This window comes from Filicampus tigris, chromosome 17 (genome assembly GCF_054856515.1).
Source record: "Filicampus tigris isolate MCC_2025a chromosome 17, RoL_Ftig_1.0, whole genome shotgun sequence".
NCBI lineage: Eukaryota > Metazoa > Chordata > Actinopteri > Syngnathiformes > Syngnathidae > Filicampus > Filicampus tigris.
Window position 1 is genome coordinate 17,355,824 of NC_141233.1, and position 25,998 is coordinate 17,381,821.

Sequence of the window (25,998 nt, forward strand, 5' to 3'; positions counted from 1 at the left end):
TAAACAAAACACTATTTAAATGGCGTTTTACTAGCAATTAAAAATAGAATTTAAATTAAAAAAAATATTAAAATTGAAATAAAAAATACAAATTATTCAAGTCCACAATTGTTTAATTATAAAATTTTAAATCAAAACAAATTAAGATTAAACATTACAGTTATTGGGTTGTTAAAAAAGCCCCACTTTATGTACACGAGGCCTGAGTGTGTTGAAGGGTCATGGAACGTGGACTATTTGAAGTGCAGGGATGTTTGTGTTGGTCAGCTGAGTGGGGGGGGGGGGGGGGGGGGTGTGGCATGGCGAGGCCTTTACCTTTGTTTAGAAGCACAGAGGGGGCTCTGTCCGCCTCACAATGGGACTCGAGGGCCACCAGTGTGTGCGTTTGTGTGTTTGGGTGGGGTGACGCAACCAGTCACACCCCGTCACTGATTGGTCGAGGCCACACCTCAGTGTGGAATCCCAAACTCTCTTCGACTGTGGAGCCTGCGGAGGCATACAACGATTCCATGAAAAGAAAAAAAAAAAACCAAAAAACGTCCACTTTGTACCATGACATTTTGTCGGCATGTTAATCATGCGTTAGAGCCCTCCAAAATTGTCACGAAGCCCTGGCCCAAAAGACGCACGCAGGCTGCCACACTTGCACCATTTTGGCCATGTCCACATCGGTAGCGCACCGGAATCCGTCTGGAAGTGGGTTTCATTTGCCAACCTGAAATTTGGTCAAGATGTCGAGCCACAAAAAATAAATAAATAAATAAATAAAAAAATCTGGAGTGAGCGGGCGGCCAAGTTTGACATTGGTAAGTTTAGGAGGCCAAGCTTTTTGGCCGGCGGCCCCGCCTCGCCCTCCATTGCAAGGCAGCTCGCATTTCAGCACCTCAATAATTGAACGGACGCAGACTTGTTGGACTCGCAGCCACTCCAGTCGGCACGATTTCGTGGCCACGTGGGTGCAGCGGCCTTGTCGTCTTTTTACTGCTTTTGTTTGGCTCCAAAGAGGAAGAGCATGTCATGTCAGCCATGTCAGCCTTTGGAACTTCCTCAGCCGCACCCAGGAAGAAATTTGTCAGGTTGATTGCTGCCTGCATCCAACTCAAATACTCAAGAAAAAAAAAAAAAGTCACAAATACAATTAAAGTCAATAGAATTGCTTCAACTTTCGTATTTGACCTTTTTTAATCCAAATAAAAAAGATTTAATATATTCAGTTCCATATAAACACAAAAACAAGTCATTTATGTAGCATTTTACTTCCACAAAATTAGCCATATTTCAAACCAAATTCAATGAATGAAAATTAAGATGACATTCACACCACAACACAATAACACCTAAACATGATTTACCTATTATTTATTTGTTTATCTTCTGACTCAGTCAAATGTTTGCTCAAATCTTAGTTTACATTTGAATAACTTTACAAGATGACCCACGGGAAAGTTACTTAAAAAAAACAACAACAAAAAAAACAACAAAAAAAACAACAAATCTGTTAATTCACAAATACAAAATAATTAGAAATGATGAATGCCAAATTCACCTATTCGCTTTTTTTCCCCGATCCCCCACTCATTCACGGAAATCTCTGCTTATCTGTATTTTTTTTTTAACCCAACCCCACGTGTAGTCACATTAAAAAAAAAAAGCAAAACTATGTGAAAATTATAAGGGTACATGATTTTTTTTTTTCTCCGATTTTGCTCACGTTTGGTTCAGGCTTGAGGGATGGAGGCGAATTCATTTCAAGCAACGTGTGGGTGCTGTAGAGTGCCTGGTTGTTGGCCTCGAGAGCGCGCAGAATTTTTTGGAGGTGGCACTTGCTGTTGCGCTACTTTTGAATGGTCTAGTCCGTTGTTGTGGACATGGGAGGAAGTTCTTGGAGGAAATGGTTTGTTTATCAGGAGTTGAGACTTATGTAAATGTGTGTGTGTGTGGACAGAAAAGGCCTTGCCACACCTCATTGTGTGCATGCGTGTGTGTGTGTGCGCTTCCAGAAAAGGGTGTGTCCGCCCGCCTGGCTGAAAGGGAGGGAGGGAGGGGCGACTCCTCCCTGCTCCCCCCTCCCACCCTTGCTCTCGTTCTTTGGCTTGTTATTCCTCGCCGGCTCCTCATTCCCTCAGTGGAAGTCTCCACATTAGGCCCTCTTTTTTTTTTTTCCTCCCCTCTCCCCTTTTTTGTTGTTGTTGTTTTTTTAAATATACTTTCTCTACCTCTATCAAAGTGAGGTCAATGTTCATTTCCTACCTCACCCTCAACTTTTCTACCTTCCCCCGCCACCCCATGACACCTTCTTGTTCTTCTTTCAGAGGAGGAGCGGTGCCCAGAAGAAGAAGAAGAAGTCGTCGGTCGCCGCCCTGACGCAGGAGGCCACGCCGCCTTCGCCGGCCAAGGAGGAAGAGGAGGAGGAAGAGGAGGAAGAGGAGGCGTCAGACATGCCCTCAGTCCAGATCAAAGCTGAGCCAGAGGAGATGGAGTGCACGGTGAGGAGGAGGTGGAGGGGTGGGTGTGGCCAGGTGGCCCATCAGCGCAGCGCCGTTCGGGTTGAGCAATTAGCATCTGGCGGTTAGCATTAAGCAGATAGGATTTAACAGTCTGTAGCAATTTTAGGGTTTTAAAAATTTTGGTACTTTTTTGTTGTCACTGATTTGTATTTCATTGTCTAACATTTTTTTTAATGTAGGCTACTAACCCTGTTTCAGCTGTGGTTGTTTGACCCCAAAAAAAGTTGAGTTGAAATGCCTTTGCGTCCAGTGGATTGTATCCAGCCGTTAGCAATAAGCGGAGGCAATCAAGCATCTACTGGTTAGCATACTGTGGCTAGTATCGGGTTAGCATATTCCGGAGAGCCTGTGTCTGCTAGCATCCACCGCTGAGCGGTTAGCATCAAGTGAATAGGAAGTAGCGTTAGGCATCTAGAAATTAGCATGCAAATTGTCTTCAACTGTACAATTAGCATTGAGCTATTGTACCCATTTCCCAGCCCCCGTTTGAAAACACATTGAACAATAGGAAATCCAACCATTTCCCTCGACTTGGCATTCCAAAACTAGCCATCTATAAAATGGTTGTGCATGAGGACAACATGATGAGGTGATTATACGTCCATGTGGTTGCACAGTCATAATGGTCCTCTGAGAGAAACCCAAACTGCAATGCGGCCCACGGCAAAAATGAGCTTGACAGCCCTGTCGACTGGCTCGCATTGATTGAGCAGGCAAGATGTAGCAGTTAGCATCTCGTGTGTAGCATCAAGTGGACAGCCTCTCGCGGATAAGATAGCGCAGGTGACGTCTAGTGGTTGGCGCCTTGCGGTTAGCACCCAACGGTTCATATCCCGCGGTTAGCGTCAAGCAGATGGAATCAAGTGGCTACGATAACAGTGAGCATCTTGCACTTAGCCTCCAACATTTAGCATTGAGAGGTTAGCATCCAGCGGATGGAGTCAAGCTTATAGAATCTATGTAGCGGCTGGCATCAAGCAGTTACTCTCCGGCCGTTTGCCTCTAGCGCTTAGCATCTATGTAGCAGATACAATCCCGTGGTTCTCCTCTACTGCAGCCGTGGCATCTAGCCGTTAGCATCAAGCGGATAGCATTTGGCAAAAGGCTGTTCTTCCCGAGATACCCAAACGGCGGTGCGCGAGATGAAAAGTGCCGACGCCTGCGACCGTAAGCGGGAATGCGGGATGAAGACGCCCAGCCGTGTTCTGATGGCCAGATAAGTACGCAAGGAAGTGGGATGATGTTTGCTTTTGATCTTCATCCCAGTGCTGCCGAGTTTTGGGGGTTTTTCCCGGCCATTTATGAACTGCACAGACACAAAGTCGACCTGGCAATTTTCTGCCTTTTGAGGTAGAAGCATAGCTGCGGTAGCCCCTTTTACGTCGTCGCGCCTTTACACGCTGGCGTTTTGCTGCCTTTTTGTTCTGTTAGGAAAGGAACTGACATCAAATGAAGGGACGGAGTCAAGGTGGCAATTTTCTGTCGTCAGAGATAGTTTTAGAGCCGTAGCAAACCCTGAAGGGCGCTCGGAGCCACTCGGGCATTTTCCGGTGCTGCTCCTCTGTATATACAGCAGCAATACGGAACGAGGGGGCATATTCAGCAATTTTTCGGCTTCAGAGGTAGAATCAACGGTACGACAGAGGCGGGACTGCGTGTTAAAGGTATGCCCTGATAGCAGGGACAGTGTGGTAAAGTTTCACACCCGACACTAACTTCTCCCATCCCTTTTTTTTGTCAAGAATAATTTTCTCGGTTGAAAAGGAGAAACGTTCATCTTGCGGATAATGGAATGATACTTGTGGTGCGTTTCACTCAAAAGACAGACACCCTTTTGTTCCAGGAAGCCTCAGCGCGTAGCGATTTTAATCCGAGGAGTTCCCCAAGGCCCGCCACTCGGACCCCTTGCATTTCCACTGGCAATCACATGACGTTGTCAAGGCTCGCTCGGTCAACCAACGCATCATCTGATGACAGTAGAGACGTTTGTTTTTACGAGCTGGTTAAAATGGAACGTGTGTGCGTGTGAGCAGCGCGGTAGGGGGCCACTGGTGGCGGGGGTTGGGCGGAGTAGCATTGCGTTAAGGGAGAGAGAGCGGAATTGAGTGGAGTTTCCTGGCCAAAGATGAAGAGGATTAGCAGATTCTCTCGTCTCCGCGCTAACTTGAACGCCTCGCGTGCATCACTTTGCCTTTGGATTAGCAAGAAAACAAAACCCTACAGCTGTACAGATACCAGGCGTTTTTGTTTTACTGATTGAGCATACACGGCGAGAAATGGCAAAACACACGTGACTAGCTTAGCATTATACTCCATAGTCTCCACTTTGCTGCTGCCGCCGCCCTGAGTCTCCTCTTGGCTAAAATGCATCATTACAAAATCTGAGTATACGAGGCCACAAGTTAACAAAGCAAGCAAAAACGCAATCATTAGGATACTCTAATTACGTTGGAGGATCATACTCCACAGTCTCCTCTTGGATCAAACATGTCCTTGTAACACAATTGAAGGCTGCACAACTAGAAATGAGACAATACACCTTATTCTGTGGATGCTACAGAATTATACTCCCATCTCCACTGCGCCCATGCTGCCCTCAGTCTCCACGGGGAAACAGTTGTCAAGATTGGGGATTCATGGAATTGACTAATTACTGGGTGCAAAATCCTACCAAATTCTTGCTGTGAACATTCGCAAAAGTCTGGTCTGTACTGAGTGACATCCGCAGTCTCTACTTGGCTGTAGGGCCCCGTTTTCTCTCCACCCCTAGTCTCGCCTTGGATAAAAACGGTCTTGTTGACGAGATTGATGTGCATTTTTCCTCGCCGACTTGCTCCTTTAAACTTGGCACAAATTGCGTAGGAACCCAAAAGATGCCGACCCTCACATCCAAAGGCCCACAAAGCGTCCGCGTTGGCCTCGTTAAAGCAAACGTCGGGTTCAAAGTTCACCGAGCGGACCTGGCCGTCAATGCGGCCAGGCTCTTACTTCCTCCTCCGCCTCCATTCTTCTTCTGAAAAAAGTCTTCGCCCTTAATAGGATGTGTCGAGGGGAGCGGCCGGACTGCGCTTCCGTTCGGCGTCGCCCTGGCAACCGCGGCGGCGACCGCGGGAGTTGCCCAAAAAGACTCCCCGACCCTCCCCCGTTCCCACCCCACCTTTTTCCACTTCAGCCAACGACACGCGCACACGCACACACACTGAATAGCTACCAGCATAGCAAACTGAATAGCTCCGTAATCTCTCTTTCTCTGGCATACACACTCGCACAAACAAGGCCTTGTGCGTGCATGTGTGTGTGTGTGTGTGCACATAAACAAGTCGGTTGTCCTCCAGCAAACAAGAGCAGTCATGCACGACATCGACAACACTCACACAACCGCACACACACGCACACACACGTGTTTGTGTCATGAGAGGTTAGCGGCCTCGCACTTGAGCCAGGAGGCTTTCTTTCTTCTATGTGTGTGTGTGTGTGTGACAAATCAGCGAAAGGACACAACATGCACCATTTTTTTTGGGGGGGGGGGGGGCGGCCGGGGTAGAGGGTAGTGGGAAAGGCGCGGTAGCAAATGCGGCGACGCCTAAGCTGGTGCGGGCTGATGATGTCATCACTCACATATGGTGCGTTCGGGACCAATGGGAGCTTTCAGAGGTCCCGACAAGGAGAAGGCGCAGGGGAAAGACATCCCGGGGACATTACGATCGATTTTGACCACGAAAGCCGGCAATGATTGTCATGTTGGGAACAATTTTGCTGCAAAATGCTACTCAACTCTTGCTACAATTAGTCAGAACCAACCATTTGTTTTTGCTCCTAACAAAAACAGGAAGTTTTTCTTTGTCTTTCATGTAACGTAACTACAATTTAGTAAGGTTGTTTTGGGGGAGGCGGTCAAACCACAAACAGTTTTACGTTGTCGTTTTTCGTGATTAAAAATAACACGAAGAAAAAAAACACGCTTTTTAATAGTCAACAATATTGGAAAAAATAAGCAAGCAAACCTTTCGTTTTTGCAGCTGCTACGCAGTAACATTTGTTTTGCTCTACAAAGCATGTACTGTATCTCGGAATTTTATGAGAAACATTCCGTAATCCCTCCCCCCTAATTTTTGGAGTGTTTTATTTTGATTCAAAAATGACTAACATGGAGTGGAGTGATGCCGTTAGCTTTGAACTGCCTCACACTCACCTAACAAGTGCAGGCATGCCACCAGCGGGGTCGCAGAGTTTAAAATTGGAGTCCGTCACTTCAACTAGCAGACAAACCATGTGACAGTAAATCAACATTTGTCAACCACTAACCTGAACGATACCGGCTGATTTTTTTTTTCTACAGTAACAACAACAAATCGAACGTTTGACACATTTTCACTAATTATGGTGCGATTTTTGTGCAAAATGCTACAAAATTTTTGCTTGGAGTACCCCCACCCCCATCCCGTTTTTGTAACAGTTTGACCTTGGAGGTGGTCTTTGTGCCTCAGATTACATTTTGTGGATGTTCCAGCATATTTTGTTGCAAGAATTTAGTAGGTGAAAAATGTTACAAAAATTGTTACATTCTTTTATTCCAGCAGTGCCTACAATGAGTATAAGGTGTTACTCAGTTGTACTGCTGACAAAAAAATGAACAAAAAAAAAATCTTGGTGGCAAAAATTTCATACGATTGTGCCCCCCAACAAATTACCCTGGAATTAGTTGCAATTGCTCCAAAAACTGCTCAATTTGTTGTTTTAGCAATGCTACAACTTAGCAGCAAATTGTCCAGCTGAAATATGACAAAAATTGTTTGATTTGTTGTTTCAGTGACGTCCACAAAGACCATGCTGTGTCACACAGTCAATTTATTGGTTCACACAAGTGAAAACTAATCTTAACTTGCACCTTCAATAGTAACAATGTTACAAAAATGGTTAGCTTTGTTGTTTCAACAATGGGGCAGTGACCATGAGGTGTTACTCACATAGCTAGTTGTTAAAAGTGTGTGGGGGGGGGAAATTGTGACATGAATTTGTTGGATTTAGCACAAAAATCCACCCCGGCCCGCCCATGGCTCCGCCCCTAGACGTTGCATTTTTTTTTGCAAAAATTGCTACTCAAATCGTAAAAACGCTACCAAAAAAAATGCAGATTTCTTCTTTCCTCACTGCCTGATTTGAGCCTGAAGGTCATCTTCCCAAGGCGTAATCATTGACTTTGCGCTGTCGCTAAGCAGCCATCGCGTCAACAGCGCTAATGCTGGATTAGGTAACGTCAGGGTGCGGCTAGCGGGCTACGCTAACAGGTGGGCGAGGCAGGCGGCGGCGGGTGGGCGTACGCCAGGGAGGGGCGGCCCGCTGGCATCTTTTGTGGTTTCTATCCAAGCCAGCTGTTGTTTTTGCTCACACTTTCTCTTTTTTATTTTTTTTTTTTTGATATCCGAGCGTAACGGCCGCGCCGCTTGGCTGCACTACACGTTGATGAAAATGAAGAGTCGCGCAGTGTTTTTCCTCTCTCAACTCTTGGCCTATTGATTGGCGCTCCGAGCAAGAAAAACAGTGGCAAACGTGACAGGAAGTGAATGAGAACGCGTCTGCACCATCGCTGTTGATTTTCAATGTGAACGCATGATATATTAAAAGTAGATAGAATTTCAAATACTAAAACTTAGAATTAAAGTAAAAATAATAATATGATCATTTCAAATAAAATGTAAAATAAATGGAATACAAAAATACTTAAATGTATAGATTAAATTTAAATGTAAAAATAAACAATTACAAAAATTCATTTGAATTTTGTTTTAAATTATATAATAATTTTAAAAGATGATTTTGAAAAGTATTTGTGATTGAAATTAGACATTTAATAATTGACAATATTTTAGTTTATTAAAAATTAGAACAATTTAAATGAAGAAACCTAAAAATAAAATCAAACCTTTAAAAAAATGTAAACGCTGGAAAAAATATGAAAATAAAATAATTTAATTTTGGATTATAATGAAAAAAAACTATATAATGATGATAACTAAATCATAAATGATGAAGGATCACACTTGTTTTCAATTAAAATGCAAATACAATTTTAATCGATAAAATTCAAATATTACTGATGGATTGTCATTTTGTAATTAAAATGTTTAATTTTTCCTCTTAATGGAAATCCTATTTTGGGGTTAAAAAAAATACAAAAATAAAGCACTGTAATCAATTAGTGTGTACACTATTTAAATCCATGCATTAAAAAAAAAACCCTTCAATAAAGTAAGTCTATCTATACTGTGCGGATTGGCCAATCAGACCAAAGTGGGCGATCTTAAAGCGACATGAGCCCAAATGCTCAGTGCGTGAAAGGGCAACGATCAATTCCACATTTTCTTCCGTGGCCGGGATGAAGGAATTGCGAGTCGAGGACATGGTTGACCCATTTTCTGAAGCGCGCGACACAAAATGGCGGCAAAGCAAAACCCACATGGGCGGGAAGGGTGTGGTTGCCGCAGGCGAGCGGGAGATGAAGGGAGGCCTTGAGAAAGGTGAGCGAGGACGGACCAGGGTGTTGCCGGGGAAGGGAAAGGAGTGCCACAACATGGAGGCGGCTGATAGCTCCCCAGTTTCCATGGCGACGCGAGGCCTTTTTTTTTCCCGCCCACTCTTCGCCTTTCGTCTCCTCTCACCGCCTCACCTCTTTCCTCTTCTATCGACACCCTCAACTTATGAAAAGGAGGGGACTTCTTTTTTTTTTTTTTTTTTTTTATGTGCCCGGCCCTCCGGTTGTCCCGCGTCACCCGATCTAAAAGGGCCAAGTAGAGGCCTGGCCCTCGCCCAGAGCTGAGCCACGCTCAACTGAACTGGAGCGGGGCCAGCTTCTTCTTCTTCTTCTTCTGCTGCTGCTGCTTCTTTTTCTCGTCTACTTCCCCCCTCAGCCTGCTTTCTGGTTGCATCCCACACAGCGGGCCATTGTTTCCCCGTGAACGACATGCGGGAAAAGCAGGCCTCGCCAGTCGGGAAAAGTCTTAGTTAGCATTCAGATCCTTGCCTATGCTAAAAGTGACGACGTGTTGTTTGGTGACAAAATATGAAAACGAGAAGGAAGTCGGAATCTTATTGGAATGTAATATTTAGAAACAAAACAAAGTGCAATTGTACAAGATTTTTGATTTCTTTGAAAATGTCAGAAGAAAATGTTACAAGAATAAGACGAAATATTAGTACAAAAGTATTGTAACGCAAAACTATGTTTATATGTTAGGACAATAAAGTGTCATCATTTCTGAAAGAAATCAGAGTATTATGAGACTAAAGTAACATTTAGAAATAAAACAGTAGTATTGCTTTCATAATCTTATGAGGCTAAAGTGGAATTTGAATATAAAAAAATGTTGTGGAAATTGTTTTAGTGATCCAGGAATAAAGTTGATTTTTTTTTTTCCTGGAAAAAAGTTGTAGTTTTCGGGACGAATCAGAATCATATGAGAATAAAGTCATATTTAGAAGTTAAACAAAACAATATTATGAGTTTTTTTTCATAATGTTACGAGGATAAAGTGGAACATCAATACAAATACTTTGCTAAAAATTGTAGTGCTATGGGAATAGTTACTTTTTCCCCAAGAAAAAAGTCGTACGTTTGCCCAAAAAGGGATGTAAGCAAAAAGTACTATTTTGTGAAAAACGTGGTAACATTACAAGAATAAAGTATTATTTTTCACGATGAAAAGCACAGTCATCATTTTTCGAAAATAAAGTCTTTTTTTTTTTCCATGAGGAACACAAATGACTTAGATGTCATTTTTCACTTGTTCCCAAGGCCGACGTCGGTGATGAGCGTTCTCACCAAACCAACCCCGACATGAAGACGGACGCGTGGAGCTGCAAGGCCGAGCCGTCCTCGCCGAGCCCGTGCCCGGCCGAGGACCAGACGGAACCGGTGGACCTGTCCCTCCACAAGCCTCGCTCGTCCTCGCTGCCCCCCGCCGCCGTCAACGTGCCCGTCAACCCCGCGCCGGGAAGTGGCCTTGCGCAGCCTGGACTCACGGCCACGCCCGTCACTTCCAACGTACAGTCCATCGGATCCATGGTAAAGAACAACTACCACACACACGTCAACGCGCTAGCCCGCTAGAACTGCTGGGTGACGTACTTGGGGGGGCCGCCCAGGTTCTTTCGCCGGGCTCCATTTTGGCCACGCAGGGCGCGGGCGGCCAGCAGATCTTACACGTCATCCACACGATCCCGTCGGTCAGCATGCCCAGCAAGGTGGGGCAGCTGCAGACCATCCCCGTGGTGGTGCAATCCTTACCTGTGGTCTACACCGCCGTGCCCGCCGACGGCGTCGCCGCCGCCACCGCCGCCATCACCGTGCCGCTCATCGGCAGCGACGGACGGTCAGAAGGCTCGGGTAAGGCTCGGAACGTCAATGCTGCTTTCAACACTGTTTCGGTTGCACCCTCACTTCTTATGCACCTTGACTCCTTAGTTCGCAGTTAGCAAAGCGTTAGCCGCAACGTCCGTCCATCTGCCAGACAAAGACAAAGAGCGTCTCGTTTGACTAGCAGCCTCCGACACATGTTCAATAACTTGACATATCTGTCACGTTACTACATTTTATCTGAGCTTGTCGTCGCGTTAATGAGTAGCCGGCCAGTAGGTCTTTGACAAACTTTGGAGTAACTGCTCAAAGGCAGCTACAAAGCATACAAAAATACTCTTGAGTTTTTAAAACTCAAAATAACGTCATTTAGCATGAGCTAATGCGTCGCAGCATAACAGATGACAGAAGGCTTTCCGTGAGCTAGCAGTTCATTTAGTTATCCTAGCATAGCTCCAGTTGTTAGCCAAACACTTGCTAGCTCGCTTGCTGTCTGTATTGAGGGAGTGCACCATTAGATACTCTTTGTATTATATTCATATACATTAGTGGAAGATTTTGTGGCGTGGGAGGTGGCAAGGCAGACAGGAAGTGAGGGTGAAGGAGGGAGTGCATTTTTTTTTTTTTTTTTTTTTTTTTTTTTTAAATGGGCGATGTCAGAATGGGAGTGGGCGAATCATTGTCTCCAGAGAGAAAGAACACTCCATTTTGCTGTGCGTGTGTGTGCCAAATTGCGTGCGTCACACTTTGAGTGTGCCCCACCCTTGATCCTTCCCTCGCCTCCGTGCAGGGTGGACGTTGTTTATCCTGCGGGGTGTAACGCTTCCACTCAACTATTAACCCTTCCAATTTAGGTCTACAGTATACTTCACCTCTTCAGATTTCAATTCATAACACAGCCATATGGAAGACAAAGTAATGTAGCGCAAGGTTAACATAGCATGAAGGTCATGGATTTTACGCTAAGCTAGTGCAACATATGGTAACATAGCGTAAAATCAGGTAACTTGACACGAAGTAGTGGGTGCTAGCAAAGCGGGTGCTAGCAAAGCGTAAAATAAGGTCATGTGGAAGCTAACAAAACAGTGCGCAGTCAGTGTAACAACGTAACGTAGCATAGTATAAGCAAATGTTATGCAATGTAAACAGTGCAGTGTAATGCAAACAGTGTAACGGAAGTGTAGCATAATGTAAATGTAGTTGAACATAATATATACATTGTGTAACATAGACAACAATGTGGTGTAAAGTCATGTAGCCCAACGTAAAGGTAGCGCAACGTAAACAGTGTAAAGCAAATGTAGCGCAGCGCAAATGTAGCCAAACGTCATGTATACGGTGTGTTGAGTAACTCAGACACAACGTAATGTGATGTAACATAAAGTTAGATACATTTAAAAGTTAAGAAAAAAAAAAAAAAAAAAGTAAACATAGCATGACATCAATTTAGCGTGCATGTAGCATAGGTTAAGCATAAAATAGCGTAACGTAGATATTTGAGTATTTCTAATCCTGCAGTTGTTCCGATTTGTTTTCCTCAGTCCGCATTAAGCCCGGCTCGACGTCTCCGGTGGAATATCACAGCGACAGCGACGCCGAGAGCGGGACCGAGTCTGGATCGGCGTCACTCAGCGCCCAGAGCCTCGACGCAGGGTGAGCGCGAACTACATTTGCTGCCGTTACACGTAAATATGGATGGGATTTGTTTGAGTCTATGTGTGTGTGAATAAGTCAGGGTGTCTTCTTCACACCTATTTTGGCGAGGCTTTGCAACGTTAACAGAAAGTTAGGGTGTGGACCTTGGAGGTTAGCTGTAATCTGATGTGTGCACGCGCGCCGGCGTGTTTGTGTGCGCCACACCTTTTTTTTTTTTTTTTTCCCAAGTTGCCTGTCACTGACCTTCCTTTATCGGCTCGATAGAAGAACAAAACAAGTAACAAGGCTGTGGAATATCATGTAAAAAAAGGTAGAACACTGTATAAGGTCAATGATAATCAATAATAATCAACTAATAACTGGCAATATGGGAAACAGATTTGGAAAAAACAGAAGATGCATTCCAAAATGATGCAAGAATACCAAATTAAACACACACAAAAAAACCCACTCACTATACAGACGACTTGATCTATAAATTGTTTAAAAAATATTCACAATGGTGTCTCTCGCTTGTGACTTAAGTAGCTATCTGATGCCCCCTGGTGGCCCCCCGGACTCACTGTCCACCTTTTTTTTAACACATTATGCAATATTTCAGTCCACTTAAGTTGTCCTATGTCGGCCCTCAGGTCGGTGTTGGACTTGGAGCCAGCGGACCCCGACTCCCCGGACGTCAAGAGGCGGCGGATCCACATGTGCGACTACGAAGGCTGCAAAAAAGTTTACACCAAGAGCTCGCACCTCAAAGCTCACCGGCGGATACACACAGGTCAATGCAAGTTCTGAATCAGAGTCCTTTTCTTCACCGAAAGTTGGCCGATACATATCTTGCCAGGCTAAGCTAATGTTAGCGTAGCAGCTTCATATTTACTACTTTGATCTTTATACTTTAAATAGCAGGACCGCAAACCCGCAATTGGGGGGGGGTTTACTGTATAAAATGCGCCGACACAGAAATCTTATTTTCCATTTCTGTTTCCACGTACAAATGTATCCATTATTTTATTCATTAATGGCACAAAAATAGCTGTAACACAAGTAGAGAAACACAACACACCACGGTTAAGCAAATTGTTTTGTTTGTATGAATTTGGTGAAAGACACTCACCTTACAACAATATAAAATATTGGCATTTATACATTTGTTCAATATTTGCCACGGAAATTCTGCCAGCTGACGATGTGCTTCGTTGTAATGATGCGACCGCAAAGGCGTAATTGACGGCACACCCGCTTAGAGAACAGAATTAAACATTGTTCGTTTAAACACCAAAAATTCAACCCAACTGTATCAGTTCAAAGTCAACTAGCGAAACGCCGTAGGCCGGCTAACACAAATTAGCATAGATGTTATGCTCGTTGTAAACCTTCAAGAAACTACTAATTAAGTGGTGCACTTCCTGGCCCGCTAACATTGTGCCCCCCATCCCCTTGTGCAGGTGAGAAGCCGTACCATTGCACCTGGGAGGGCTGCACCTGGCGTTTCGCCCGCTCCGACGAGCTGACTCGGCATTTCCGCAAGCACACGGGCATCAAGCCCTTCCGCTGCACCGAGTGCGACCGCTCCTTCTCACGCTCAGACCACCTGTCCCTGCACCGCCGCCGCCACGTCATGATGTGAACTCTTTTTACTTATTTGGATTTTATTTGGGTTTTTTTTTTTTTTTCCCCCTCCTGCCGCCTACAAAATAAACTTTTCTACTACAGTTCAACAACTCATCTTCTGCAGGAGTACCAGGCATTAATGGAGGTTGGGGATATTTTTTTTCCACTCATCCGTCCATCCAGACATTTTTTCCCCAAACGTTACATCGGGATTTCTCCTCCTCAGCTGCTCCTTACTCGCTTGCGGCGTGGCGTTTAATTTCAAAGACTTCTGGACATTTCTCTTGGATTTTGTCCCCATTTTCTTTTGTGGAATGGATGCACAATCCTTTAAAATGCATTTGTCAAGCCGTCTCGCTGCGGCACAGGTGATGTAAGAGGTGTTTCCTTCCTGGGGTGCGGCGTTTATTTTCTGATCTGAAAGTAGACGCCCGGACAAGCTCATTTGTCTGGGACTTTACCCCAATTTTTTCATAGCAGGACTGCCCAATCTATTTCATGCATTTGTCAAGGTTTCTCGTTGCAGCACAGGAGATATTAGACAATTATTTCATCCTCGGGATGCAGCGTTTAATTTTTAGATCTAAAAGGTTGACACCCAGACAAGCACACTGCTCAATTTCCATGAACCTTATGTGATGGGACTTCCCAATCCTGTTTGCAAATTTGTTGTCAGGCTGTTTGACTGCACCGCAGCTTATGGAAAACATTTGTGTCATTCTTGGGGTGCGGCATTATCTTTTCGATTGTAAAATTTGATGTCCAGAGAATCACATTTCTTAATTTTCTTGCAATCAGACTTCACAGCCATGTTTATGCATTTGTCTAGCTGTTTCGCCGCAGCACAGGCGCTATAACACTTTTTTCATTCACGGAGCGTGGCGTTTAATTTTTACGATCAAAAATAGACTTCCGGACAACATTGCTCAAGGATTTCATTCCATTTTCCATTATATTCAGAACTCCCAACCCTGTGAGTGCATTTTCTGCAGTTGAGGCCATGTCTGACATTCATTTGATCTAAAAGTAGACGTCCAGACACCCTCCATATTTAATCGGGCGCGCTGTAAGAACTGTGAACTTTTTAAAGAATTTTCACGTCACCTTCTTTTTGCATATCTTCCTCCTGCACACTTTATCATGAAAAAAAAAAAACAGTATTTATGTGTTATTGTTCAGTTTTGTCGTTGTTTTTCCCTCCCTTGTGACAGAATTATCTCTTTTTTCGTCATTTTTAACTATTTCCGATCTTTGGTCGTCTTTTAAACGCTGTGAAGAAGTGGTTGGCGTAGAAGTGAAAATTCTCTTGCAGGGATATACGGGAGCTTTTTCCGGGCTTTGCCAAGTGGTCACGCATGTTTTGTTTTTTTTATCGCGCGTTTATGCGTGTGCATGTTTTGCGAAAAACGCATCGGCATTTTGATTATTATTATTTGTTTTTGGTTTTTTTTTGGGTGTGTTCCGGGCACTTGGACCTCCGCCCGTTGAGCCTTAAGAACCGAAGTTGACCGATTATCGAATAAAACATCTTCAATGATTCTATTGCGAGATTTTGAGTGACGTACGTTCAAGGAGGGGTGGGATGTTTGTCTTGCTGCCTTTGAGAAAATTGGGATTTCGCACTTTTTCTTGTTAAAAAAAAAAAAAAAAAAAAACGTCTCTCGTCTCAGTTTTCTCAAATGCAGCACAGGCCTCAATAGGCTTTTTGTACTCCGGACCCTTCTCTTACGAAAACACGAACAAATATTTTTGTTTCAGTGGCAACCGTCACGTCACTTGTAAAAGAGGGGAGCGAACACGTTATGTGAATTTCTGGTAGATTGAAGCGAAAAACTACGTACTGTTCTTCTCGACGCAAAAAAACCATCCGAACCGATTTTCCTTTGGAGGGATTTTTGTTTGCGCATTTCTCGCCTTTTTCGCTTGGTCTGACTACAACAAGAAAATGGAAAAAGCACATCTTTCTAGAAGAGTTTATGCATTCTTTTGTAAACATTAAGGACGACAAAAAAATAAGAGTTTAAAAAAAGAATCCATGTACATAAATGTATATAATCAAAAAGTAAACGTAACGGGTGAAGTTCTATTTTTAACACTGACTAGATAATGTGAACCGCCTTCCTCCCTCCTTCCCTCTTCTACTTTGTTGGGTTTCTTCTTTTGACACCTTTTCTTTTTTGTAGCTTCTTACAAATGATAATAATAAGAATAAGAATAATACTATTGGTCCCACTTGTGTTGTGCATACTTGTGTTGCATGGAGAGTCGGCCTCTTGTTTTCCCATAGTGACGTTGGTGAGCATGTCGCTGTGTGTGTGTGTGTGTGTGTGTGTGTGTGTGCGTGTGTGTGTGCGCGAAACGTCTTGACTTTTTTTTTAAGAGATAAAAATGTGTTAATTATAAAAAAAAAATAAAATAAAAGACTTTGATATGATCCACTCCGCACAAAACCTTTAAGTAAAGAAAAAAAGTTGCGTGTTGGTACCGATGTTTGTAACAGCAACAACAAGCTAGTGGGTAGCACTTTGACAATTTTGTGTACCGATTTGACTATTTTTGTTTTGTTTTAGCAATTTTCTACAAAAAGAAAAAAAAAACCTTTTAACAAACGACTACATGGGTGCTACATGCTAACTTGTTAGCATCTAGCCATCATTAAATTTTCTTTTTCATAGTTAGACTTTCCACAAAACAACACATTTTGGGGTCATTTGAAACCTTAAAAAAAATCAACCCCAATGCTACATGATAAAATGTTATCTGTAATACAGCTGGGAATTAGCTTGGCTTCACTCACTTTTGTTCCCCCGTCATTTTGTGTTATAGTGACATAAAGCTAACAGTCAGCATTTGGGTTACGCATGTAATGAGAATTTTGCGCATTTCCAAATAGTTAACATCACAAAGAAACACCTTTAAACGATTTTTCAGCTAGTGGAGGTGTTACATGCTAACATGACGTTAGCATTAAGCCATACTCAAACCACAAGGGACAGTAATACAAAAGTACATTTTTTTGCAAAACGATTCATTGTGTTGCGTTCAAGTAATGCTACACATGTTTCGATGAGGCTAGCCTAGCTTTTAGACTTTTGACAATGTACCGATGGCGTATCGATTCTAATAACATTTCTTCATTTTTGCATGAAACAAAAACACATTACAACTGTTTTGCCTAATTAGCATGGGTGCTAAGTGCTAACACGGTGTCATCCAGCCAGTGACAAAATGAGTCATTGTGTTGCGTTCAACTGACAGAGGTGTGAAGCTAACAGCTAGCAAGTCACATCAATTGCACAACATATCCCATTTTCACAATCCCACTCCAAAAAAAATAACTTTGAAAGTATTGGCTACATGTGTGCATGTTAGCATCCTAATTTATATTATTTTAAATTCGCGCGACAAAAAGCTAACAATATGGGATACTGATTTTGTGTCTATTTGCATGACATTTTATCCATTTTTATGGTCTAATTAGAAATACATGCTAACTTTTTAGCATCCAGGCTTATGTGTTGCTGTTAATCATCCAAATCATGCTGCAAGCAACAAGCCCCAAAACAGAAGCTAACAAACGTATGTGTTAACATAGCTTTGGTGAAACTATATGTAATATAGCGTCCAAATCTCATTGGAACAACACGTTAGCATTTTATTTCTACTTATTTTTTTTTAATCCATCCGTCCATTTGCTCATGCTAATGATGATTTTTTTTTTTTTTTTTTGCATGTTTAGCTTGTCTTGTTTGGCAAAAATAGTATTTCAAACAGTTAAAGTTTAACACCCACTTGCCGGTTCTGACTGCATATGAGTGCCTCCTACTCGCCACCAATCGCCACTTTTATCTTTGAATTTTTTTCCCTCCCTGTTGAATGCAGTAACTTTTTGCGGGCCAGTACTCTTTATTTAGGCTACTTGGTGCAATGCAGTCATTATGGTTGGAATAATGCTAATAATAATAATATAAGAATATTTTCTTTTCTATTTGTGTACAGAACAAAAAGGTGTAAAGATGAACAAGGAAGGCAAAATAAAAAAGAAAAAAAAAAAGAAACGTGAGCTTTTTGATACTGTGACTATTCTGGTGTTTAAAAGTCCTTTGTTTTCCTTTTCTGTATACTTGTGATGATTACTCGTCATCCTCCCTTCTTTTTCTTTTATAGAATAAAGTTGTTTTTGGTGCAATTTACTCCGCGTTTCTTGCCCGTGTGAGTGTTTTTAATGATGCTGGAAAAGTGAACGGAGCAGTTGTAGTGAGATGTGAACGCCACCGGAGGGCGTTATGCACAATGCGAATGCGATAGGGTTCGCACTGGGATTATGGTATTACATTAGAGTTTCCAACACAGGTGGGGGCTTCAAATTAGAATTTCAAACTAGCATTAGAGTTAAAAAGTAGGGTTTTAAAGGTCGGATTTTCAGATAGGGTAAGAGGTCAGATAGGGTTTTGTTGAAGATTATGGCTAGTGTGACGGGTTTAGAACTTTTAGAACAGAACTTTTATAATATTTCACTCAAAAACATACAGGAACAGCATCAGAATACAGACTTTTTTTTGCTTCAGTTTAGTGATGACAGTTTAGTAAGACGTAATCCTAGTCATTCTTTGCAGAGGATCAAGAAAATCTGCCTGTGAGTGTTGTCTGGCTACATGTGCTGCTCGAAGCTATTTGTTAGCCTGTCTTTGGCATTCTCCATTGTTTGTTAACATCAAGCTACGGAGTAAGGCTAACCCTGATTGTAAAGAAAATTACAAATCCGATGTTACTCATATTTATACATACACACACACACTCGTAGAACCTGCTTTTAATGTAGCGCTTCACTGTGCCGTACGACTGACGGGCAAGGCGGGACATGTCCTGACAAACGCTGCCGCTGAGTGACAGCTCGCTGGCTTTGGTTTCTCAGCCAATTCTCCTGGAATGCACTTGTACCGATTTGCTCTTTTGGTCCCCCGTACGCATGACATTATGCGTGGAAAAGTGCAACTTCCTGTTCAGGGCTAGTGAAGCCACCCAGGAAATAGACTGTATCCACGATCTTGTTGTGGATTTCCTGCTTAACGTACGGGTAGGTATAAAAAGCAGTTTGCGCATTTATTCCATACCTTTAATATCCTGCTATGTGAACCACTAGACTACCAGTTGGCCTACTCAATGGCATTTTGCTCTTTACTGTACAAGGTGCACCATTTGATAACTTTATTATACCGTTTTTAACTTCAATATGGACCAGTGTTCCTCACCAATGTACTGAGACAGAAAGTCAGCTACAGTATATGGGAACAACTACACTAACCTGTGCCCCAGCTCAATATAACGTATTGTAATGTTGAAAACTGAATGAAAACGAAAAAATGAAAATGAAAACTGGATGGATGGATGGATGGATGACTAAAGAAAGCATTGCAGGCAGACATTATTGCAGAATTAAGCCAACGAGTCCAAACAAGCGTTTGACTGTGAGCGCTCGGCAAAAAAACAAATGAATCATTTTTTGCCGGAAACCAACATTACAGAACATTTAACCCTAACCCGTACAACAATAACACCGACAACATACATACTGCACAAAATATAAGTAGGAAAACTTAATACTTGCTGTATTAAGTTTTCCTACATCAAAAAAGCTTCAGCGATCCTAATTTTTTTAAGGGACGCTTTGCTTGGAAAATCTAAATGTACAAGTACCCCCAAAAAATAAAAATTAAAGGACATTCTTAATCCGTAAAAAGAATGTAAAAATATAGCCACATGAGTTCAAATAAGTTATAAAATATAAAATATGTACTGCTGGTCCTGTATTTTTGCAGCTTGATCATATAACATCCAATGAAAATCATGCATCTCCAAACGTTTTTATGAAAATATTGTATAAACTAATCATAACACTAAATTACAACAACAAAATGTGAAAAAAAAGCATTGTTGACTCAATTACAATTCTATTTTACCAGGGACCATTAAACTTGAGAAACCTTGATTTTATGTAAAAATAAATGAATAAATGACATTTTTAACGTGTAGAAAATGGTGAATATATTCCAACATGAATTCAAATACTTTACAAACTTCATATAAAATTTGCTCGCCCTGCAAATCATTTTTCCTGCCCACCATAGCTGCACGGTACAGTTAACTTGAGCGGCCGAGATGAAACTACTGTACGTACATTGTTGCCACCCAGTGTAAATCGTGGACCTCCAATTTGTTTTTAATTAACATACATGTTGCACAAAAGGATCAAATAAAATCCATCAAATTCAATGTTTTGACCAACAGGACACCTTTAGTTGTGGGAAGACTCTGATTTATGCAGTCTGTACTAAAAACGATTTTAAAACACATGAAAATCATTTATGTCCAAATTTTCATCCCCCAATAAAATTGGATTTCAAAATGATGCTTTCGCCTTTCACCTCACGTGTTATCCACGTTTACGTGCATGGAGCATGGCTGCAATACAAAAAGGGCGCCTCCCTTGCACGAACACGCTCAGCACATTACGATGACAAAAAAAAAAAGGCAAAAAAAATGGAGGGCGTTGTCCCCGTGTGACCGCGACGAGGCAAATCCCACTTAAAACACGCTAGCACCAACACCGCAAAATGACTTCAGGGCGGCTCCACCCGTCTGCGTTTTCGTTTTGCTGACTATTATTTGTATCACAATGAGGATTGTCATAAGTTGCTGTTCTTTTGTGTCCTCGGCTTAGCACGAACTTTTGCCAGCTTCCAAACAAGTAACACTAAAAGACGTTCAACAAAATATTCAACTGCTAGTAGAACAGTGTGGCTAAATTGACATTTTCCCTCGTCGTTCGTTGTCGTCAGGCCAAACGCCAAGCAAAAAAGAAAGAAAATGATGGAAATGACTTACCTTTTGGATGCAGGCGGTGGTCGGCAAGGGATCGGGATTGTCATCGGTACGACCATATGCGCCCCCCCCCCACAACACCTGATTCCAATGATCAGCTCATCAGCAAGCTTTACACAGCCTGATAATGATCTTTTGGACATCGCACAAGTTGAGCCATCGTTCACATTTATCCCTCTGAGTTTTTGGCTTGGGGAAATCACTAAAGAATACATCCTTCACATGTGGACGGTCGTAGTGTCTGGAGTTGTTTTGGCAAGTTCCTTAGCAGCAAGTGTTTACTCTGTATGTTTTTTTTTTCTTCAGAGATTAACGGGCAGAAACCAAACAGTAGGCTACTAACAGGACTCATTTGCGAGCGCGCTTCTATTTTCACCCTCTTCCGGTGAACAATGTGACGTCACGTGGTCTAAAAATAGCACACGTGCTGCACGCTATTTGGACCCATTAGCTGACCAAAACATGCCTGATGTGAAATACTAAGATCCAATCATCAATGTCAGGTGACAGACGATTACATAGTTTTTTTTTCCCTTTCCCGTTTATTGTTTATCGCCTGAAAAATGGGCGTCCGTCATAGACTGTTAGACGGACCGGTCAGACGGAATGCCCAACTCTGCTTGAAACACCTCCAAATCCTTCCATGTTTTAGTCTATTTTTATAAATAAATAAATAATTTTGAAATAGAGACAGTAATAAATGTAGAGATACATTTGTTTTGCTGGATAGCATTAATGTTTCAACTGCTCTCATTTCCATTTTTAATTGTTGACCCAAATTAACAAAAGACAAGTCATGCGTTACCATCATTTTTTTTATTATGTTATTGCAAATTTTGACTAAAAAAAAAAAATCCAGAAAAGCTTTAACAAATATTTCGATTTGACATTAAAATCCTGATGAGATGTCGTAAAAACCAAAGAAATATTTACAAAAGGATTGAAAATAATTCAAATGACACTTTTTGTTGTCGTTTGTGTACGCGCCACGGTCGGAGAACTTGAATCCTTGCAAAGCCATGAGAAAAAAAAAAGGCATTTTAGCATTGAAATAAAAGACAATTTCACTGCAGTGCATTCATGCGTCGATGATGGGGGCCCAAAAACTACATTTTTAAAATGATCTTCAAAAAATGACTGAAGAAAAATGACATCACAAAATCGTTGACTACATAACTTGGTTGCCAAGGAAGCAACCCACACAAACATCAGCTAACGACTTGAGCCCTGTGAGCGCAAAAACAGGCAGAACCAGTCTATGACTAAGTCCAATTTTATTTTTTAATGCACTTAAGGGAACTTTCAATTTGTATTTAGAAAACGTGGGGGGGGTGGGGGTGCGGGACATCAAGTATAAATCTAAATACATTCATTGTTTTTTTTTCTTTCCTCCAGACACATATGCACAATAGATATATAAACATTATTTACATGAAAGCGGGGGCGGGCATCCACCTGTCCCACGGAAAGTTCGAAAATTTCTCACTAAAGAAGAAGAATTAGCAGAGACGTAATGTTAAAAAAAAAAAAATAGCCACAAGAAGTAGCTGAAAAATGACTTTGGAATGTATCCAAAGGCAAAGAAGGCAAATTGCTTATGGTTATATTTTTTGTTGTTGTTTTTTTTCATCGTTTGTTAAGTAAAAAACGTAACAGTATTCTGATGAGATTCTGTGCACACAATTAATTAGCCAAGGAGTAACACAAATTCTTTGTGTTGCTATTCGTCGTTGGCATTGCAAAAAAGTTCTACTCTTGATGCGTTTTGTAACGACTTTGAGAAAAATTCGAGGAATGTTGCAGCGTGTGCAATTTTTGGAGCCTTATTTGCATTCCATTTACCAATCATAAGCTTTTTTTTATTGGGGTGGGGGGGGGTTAGCTTGTCAATAGCAGACCTCGACAACATTTCGAAAAAAGGTGGTGCATGGTTCAAGGAAGAACTTGTTAAATTACCTGAGAATCATTATTGGGCCCTGGCAGAAAAAAAATCATTGCCCTTGGCGAAGGTTTCACAGTCCACTTGTCATAATTTTCCGTTTTTCTGTTACGATAAAAACACGATTTGGACAAAAATTTGTGTAAGGTGACAAAAATGTGTAAGGGGACAAAAATCCAGATTAAAAAAATTTTTTTTTTAATGGTGCGAATCCGAGATCTTTGCGCTCCCCCCGCCATGTGTTTAATGTATTTGTTTTGTTATTTGTTCAGTTTCAAATGTACCTAATTTTGACCACAATTTGTTTTGCGGTTAGGAAAAGCCAGAGAAGAAAAATACAGTGAGATTTTTCCGACTTGTCCGCGGCGGATCCCGCAGGGGCTTTCTCAGTTCTGGTGGCGCTTCATGTGCAGGGCCAGGTGGTCCGAGCGCGAGAAGCAGCGGCTGCAGGCCACGCACTTGAAGGGTTTGGCGCCCGTGTGTTTGCGGTAGTGTCGGGTCAGCTCGTCGGAGCGGGCGAAACGCCAGTCGCAGTTGTCCCACGTGCAGCGGTACGGCTTCTCGCCTGACAACCACAACACGGCAGCTCGGTCAAACCAAGAAAAACACAACACCAGCGAAAACAACCGCAATAGATCGCATGCAAGTTCAACCGAAAAATATTTTGGCAGCGATACCACAAGATAGTGGCAAAGTGCTACTTTTATTGAAATGAAGCTCTTCAGCCCACCTAAACATAGTTCCTTGGCTGCAACATGCCACAAGATGGCAGCAAAGCACTACTTCTGCCTACGTTAAGCTCCTCAACTCACTAACTTCACATCGTGTTATAAGCATTAACCGAATAGACAGCTTGCACACATGCTAGTTTTTTTGTTTTAAATGTGATTGGTTTATGCAATTAATAGAAAGCTAACTTGTTAGCTTTCTATTAATTGCATAAATGTCACCAAACGTAGTTTTTTTTATCCAGTATTGACAAGTAAACGTGCTAACTACCCCAAACGTGATCAATTTAATTGCTAGCAAACATGCTAACTTCACAAAATTTGACTAGTTGGTTTTTTTTTTAATAATAGCAAGCTAAGATGCTGGTGTCCTAAAATGTGATTCGTTAATCCAAATTGTAAAATAACACGCTTCATTCAATTAGTCCAACTTCAGAAAACGTGATCTATTTTTCCAATCAAGCTGGCAAAAACACCAACTTCACGATGATCCAAATATCACAAAAAAATGCCAACGATACAAAATGTAATCTTTTTATTTTATTAATAGCTGGCAAACCTGCTAATTTACCCCCAAAATGTGATCCATCTATCAGTTAAAAACTGGCAAACACACAAAATGTGATTGGTTTATCCATGAAAAACAGAAACATGCTACTCACTCACACAATTGAAAAAAAAAAAACGTAACTACCGTTAGCGAATGAACCAGAAAACTTGCTTTTAGATTTCAGGCTCAACGTGAAAAGTTGAAGACCAGGAAATTAATGTGTTTGTTCTCTTATTATTTAGGGGAAAAAAAAGATTTTGAAAAGGTGAAAAATAATGAGCCAGGCTCAATCTAACCAGGCATTTAATGAACCGCACCCAAACGTTTGACATTTTCAATGTGCGCCTGACAAAGTGCCAGGTAATCATCAACAAAGACTGAGTTAAAAAAAAAAAAAAGAAAAAAGGCAAGGATGTTGAATGGGCTCCTAAGCAAACATACTTCCAGAGACACAAAAGATTAAAAAGCAGGAAGAGAAGAGAACATTCAAACTGAAAAGAAGATAAGAAAATTAGATATTAATTCAGTTATCGTGACAACCTTTTCTTGTTTTGAGGAGTGAGCAAACAGGCTGACTTCTTGCAATATGACACTTTATCCAAATAGTTGAAAAATAAGATAGCACACATGCTAACCTCACAGAATTCACAATTGTGAATTCAACAAATAGCTAGCAGATGAACTAAAACAATTACTAACTTCCTAAAGTATGAACACAAATTAACACCTAAATTAACATGTTCACCTTCTATAATATGATCAATTTACTAAAATAAAAAACAGGGAGCAAAAGTGCTCCATTACCAAAACATGATCAGTTGATCAGATTAACGTCTGGTCAACGTGAACTTTCACAAATCTGGCTAAATTCTAATTTCCTACATTTGGAAAGTGTGAAGGTGGCCAGTTTGGTTTAGTTTTGTCTTTCAGTTAGCAAACAAGCGATTGTACCAAAATCTCATCCGTGCAATTGACAGCTAGCCAATGTGCTAATTTCCACAAATCTGGTCGGTTTGCACGATTAGCAGCTAATCAATCAGCTAACTTCTCAAAATGTCATCGGTTTATTTAATTAACAGCTAGTAAATAAGATAGCAAATTCGTTAACGCCCTGAACTGTGATCAGTTTCTTCAAAAACGGGTTGAAAAATGAGCTAGCAAACACGGGGACGTCTCTAAATGTCATCAATCTAATTAAAAGCTAGGAAAGTAGCAAACATGCTAACTTCAGAAAACTCCAACCATCTTATCCAAATAACATCCAGCAAACTCGCCAACTTGACAAAATGGAATAATTTGATCCAAATAGCTGTGGCAAAATGAGCTAGCAAACACGGCAACTTTCCAAAAATGTGATCGACTGTGGTTTCATCGAGTCAAAGTGGGCTTTCCTTGGCTGAGAATCGTCCTACTTCAAAGTAATCCTTCTATCAGCGAGCCTTTTTGGCTCTTTGGGTCATCAGGCGCTCATTACCGATTAGATTAGCGCGCGGCTATTGGCCAATCGATCAATCAATCAATCGATCAATCGGGACATGGGCAGTCGTTAGTCCAAAGAGCAGGCAGCAGGTGACCACAATCAACTGACGTCAATTTACAAACGTTTGTAAATGTGGCTGTTTTTATCCGAGGCTCCTATGGGACCAACACAACACAACGGAGTACAATGTAGTGTGTCGAGCGAGTCAAAGGGCCTCACAGGTGTGTTTGGTCAAAAGCACGGCGGGCTGACACACATTATTATCCTCCAGGGTGCGCAAATTGGCCGCTGAAAT

General features: G+C 41.8%; 3 protein-coding genes across 9 annotated transcripts in view; 1 reads left to right on the top strand and 2 right to left on the bottom strand.

The window, feature by feature from the left end:
- rbm41 (RNA binding motif protein 41) overlaps positions 1–5,759 on the bottom strand; it is a 20,837-nt gene extending 15,078 nt beyond the window's left edge. For both annotated transcript variants that reach the window (XM_086013054.1, XM_086013053.1), the window contains exon 1: positions 316–5,759. The gene's annotated coding sequence lies outside the window, so the exon portion shown is untranslated. The remainder of the gene's footprint in view (positions 1–315) is intronic.
- Positions 1–18,317, top strand: part of klf8 (Kruppel like factor 8) — a 27,715-nt gene extending 9,398 nt beyond the window's left edge. For 2 of the 3 annotated variants that reach the window (XM_086013061.1, XM_086013059.1), the window contains exons 2-7: positions 2,313–2,486; positions 10,300–10,569; positions 10,650–10,890; positions 12,402–12,513; positions 13,149–13,288; positions 13,959–18,317. In XM_086013061.1, coding sequence (XP_085869187.1) covers positions 2,439–2,486; positions 10,300–10,569; positions 10,650–10,890; positions 12,402–12,513; positions 13,149–13,288; positions 13,959–14,140 — 993 coding nt within the window. In that variant the 5' untranslated portion in view covers positions 2,313–2,438 and the 3' untranslated portion in view covers positions 14,141–18,317. Of the gene's footprint in view, positions 1–2,125; positions 2,232–2,312; positions 2,487–10,299; positions 10,570–10,649; positions 10,891–12,401; positions 12,514–13,148; positions 13,289–13,958 lie in introns of those variants that run through there. The other variant, XM_086013060.1, reaches the window with a different exon arrangement.
- The window catches only part of klf5l (Kruppel like factor 5 like), a 30,704-nt gene continuing 13,064 nt past the window's right edge, over positions 8,359–25,998 (bottom strand). For 3 of the 4 annotated variants that reach the window (XM_086013050.1, XM_086013049.1, XM_086013051.1), the window contains one exon: positions 21,808–23,510. In XM_086013050.1, the coding sequence (XP_085869176.1) occupies positions 23,332–23,510 (179 nt within the window). In that variant the 3' untranslated portion in view covers positions 21,808–23,331. Of the gene's footprint in view, positions 11,008–21,807; positions 23,511–25,998 lie in introns of those variants that run through there. The other variant, XM_086013052.1, reaches the window with a different exon arrangement.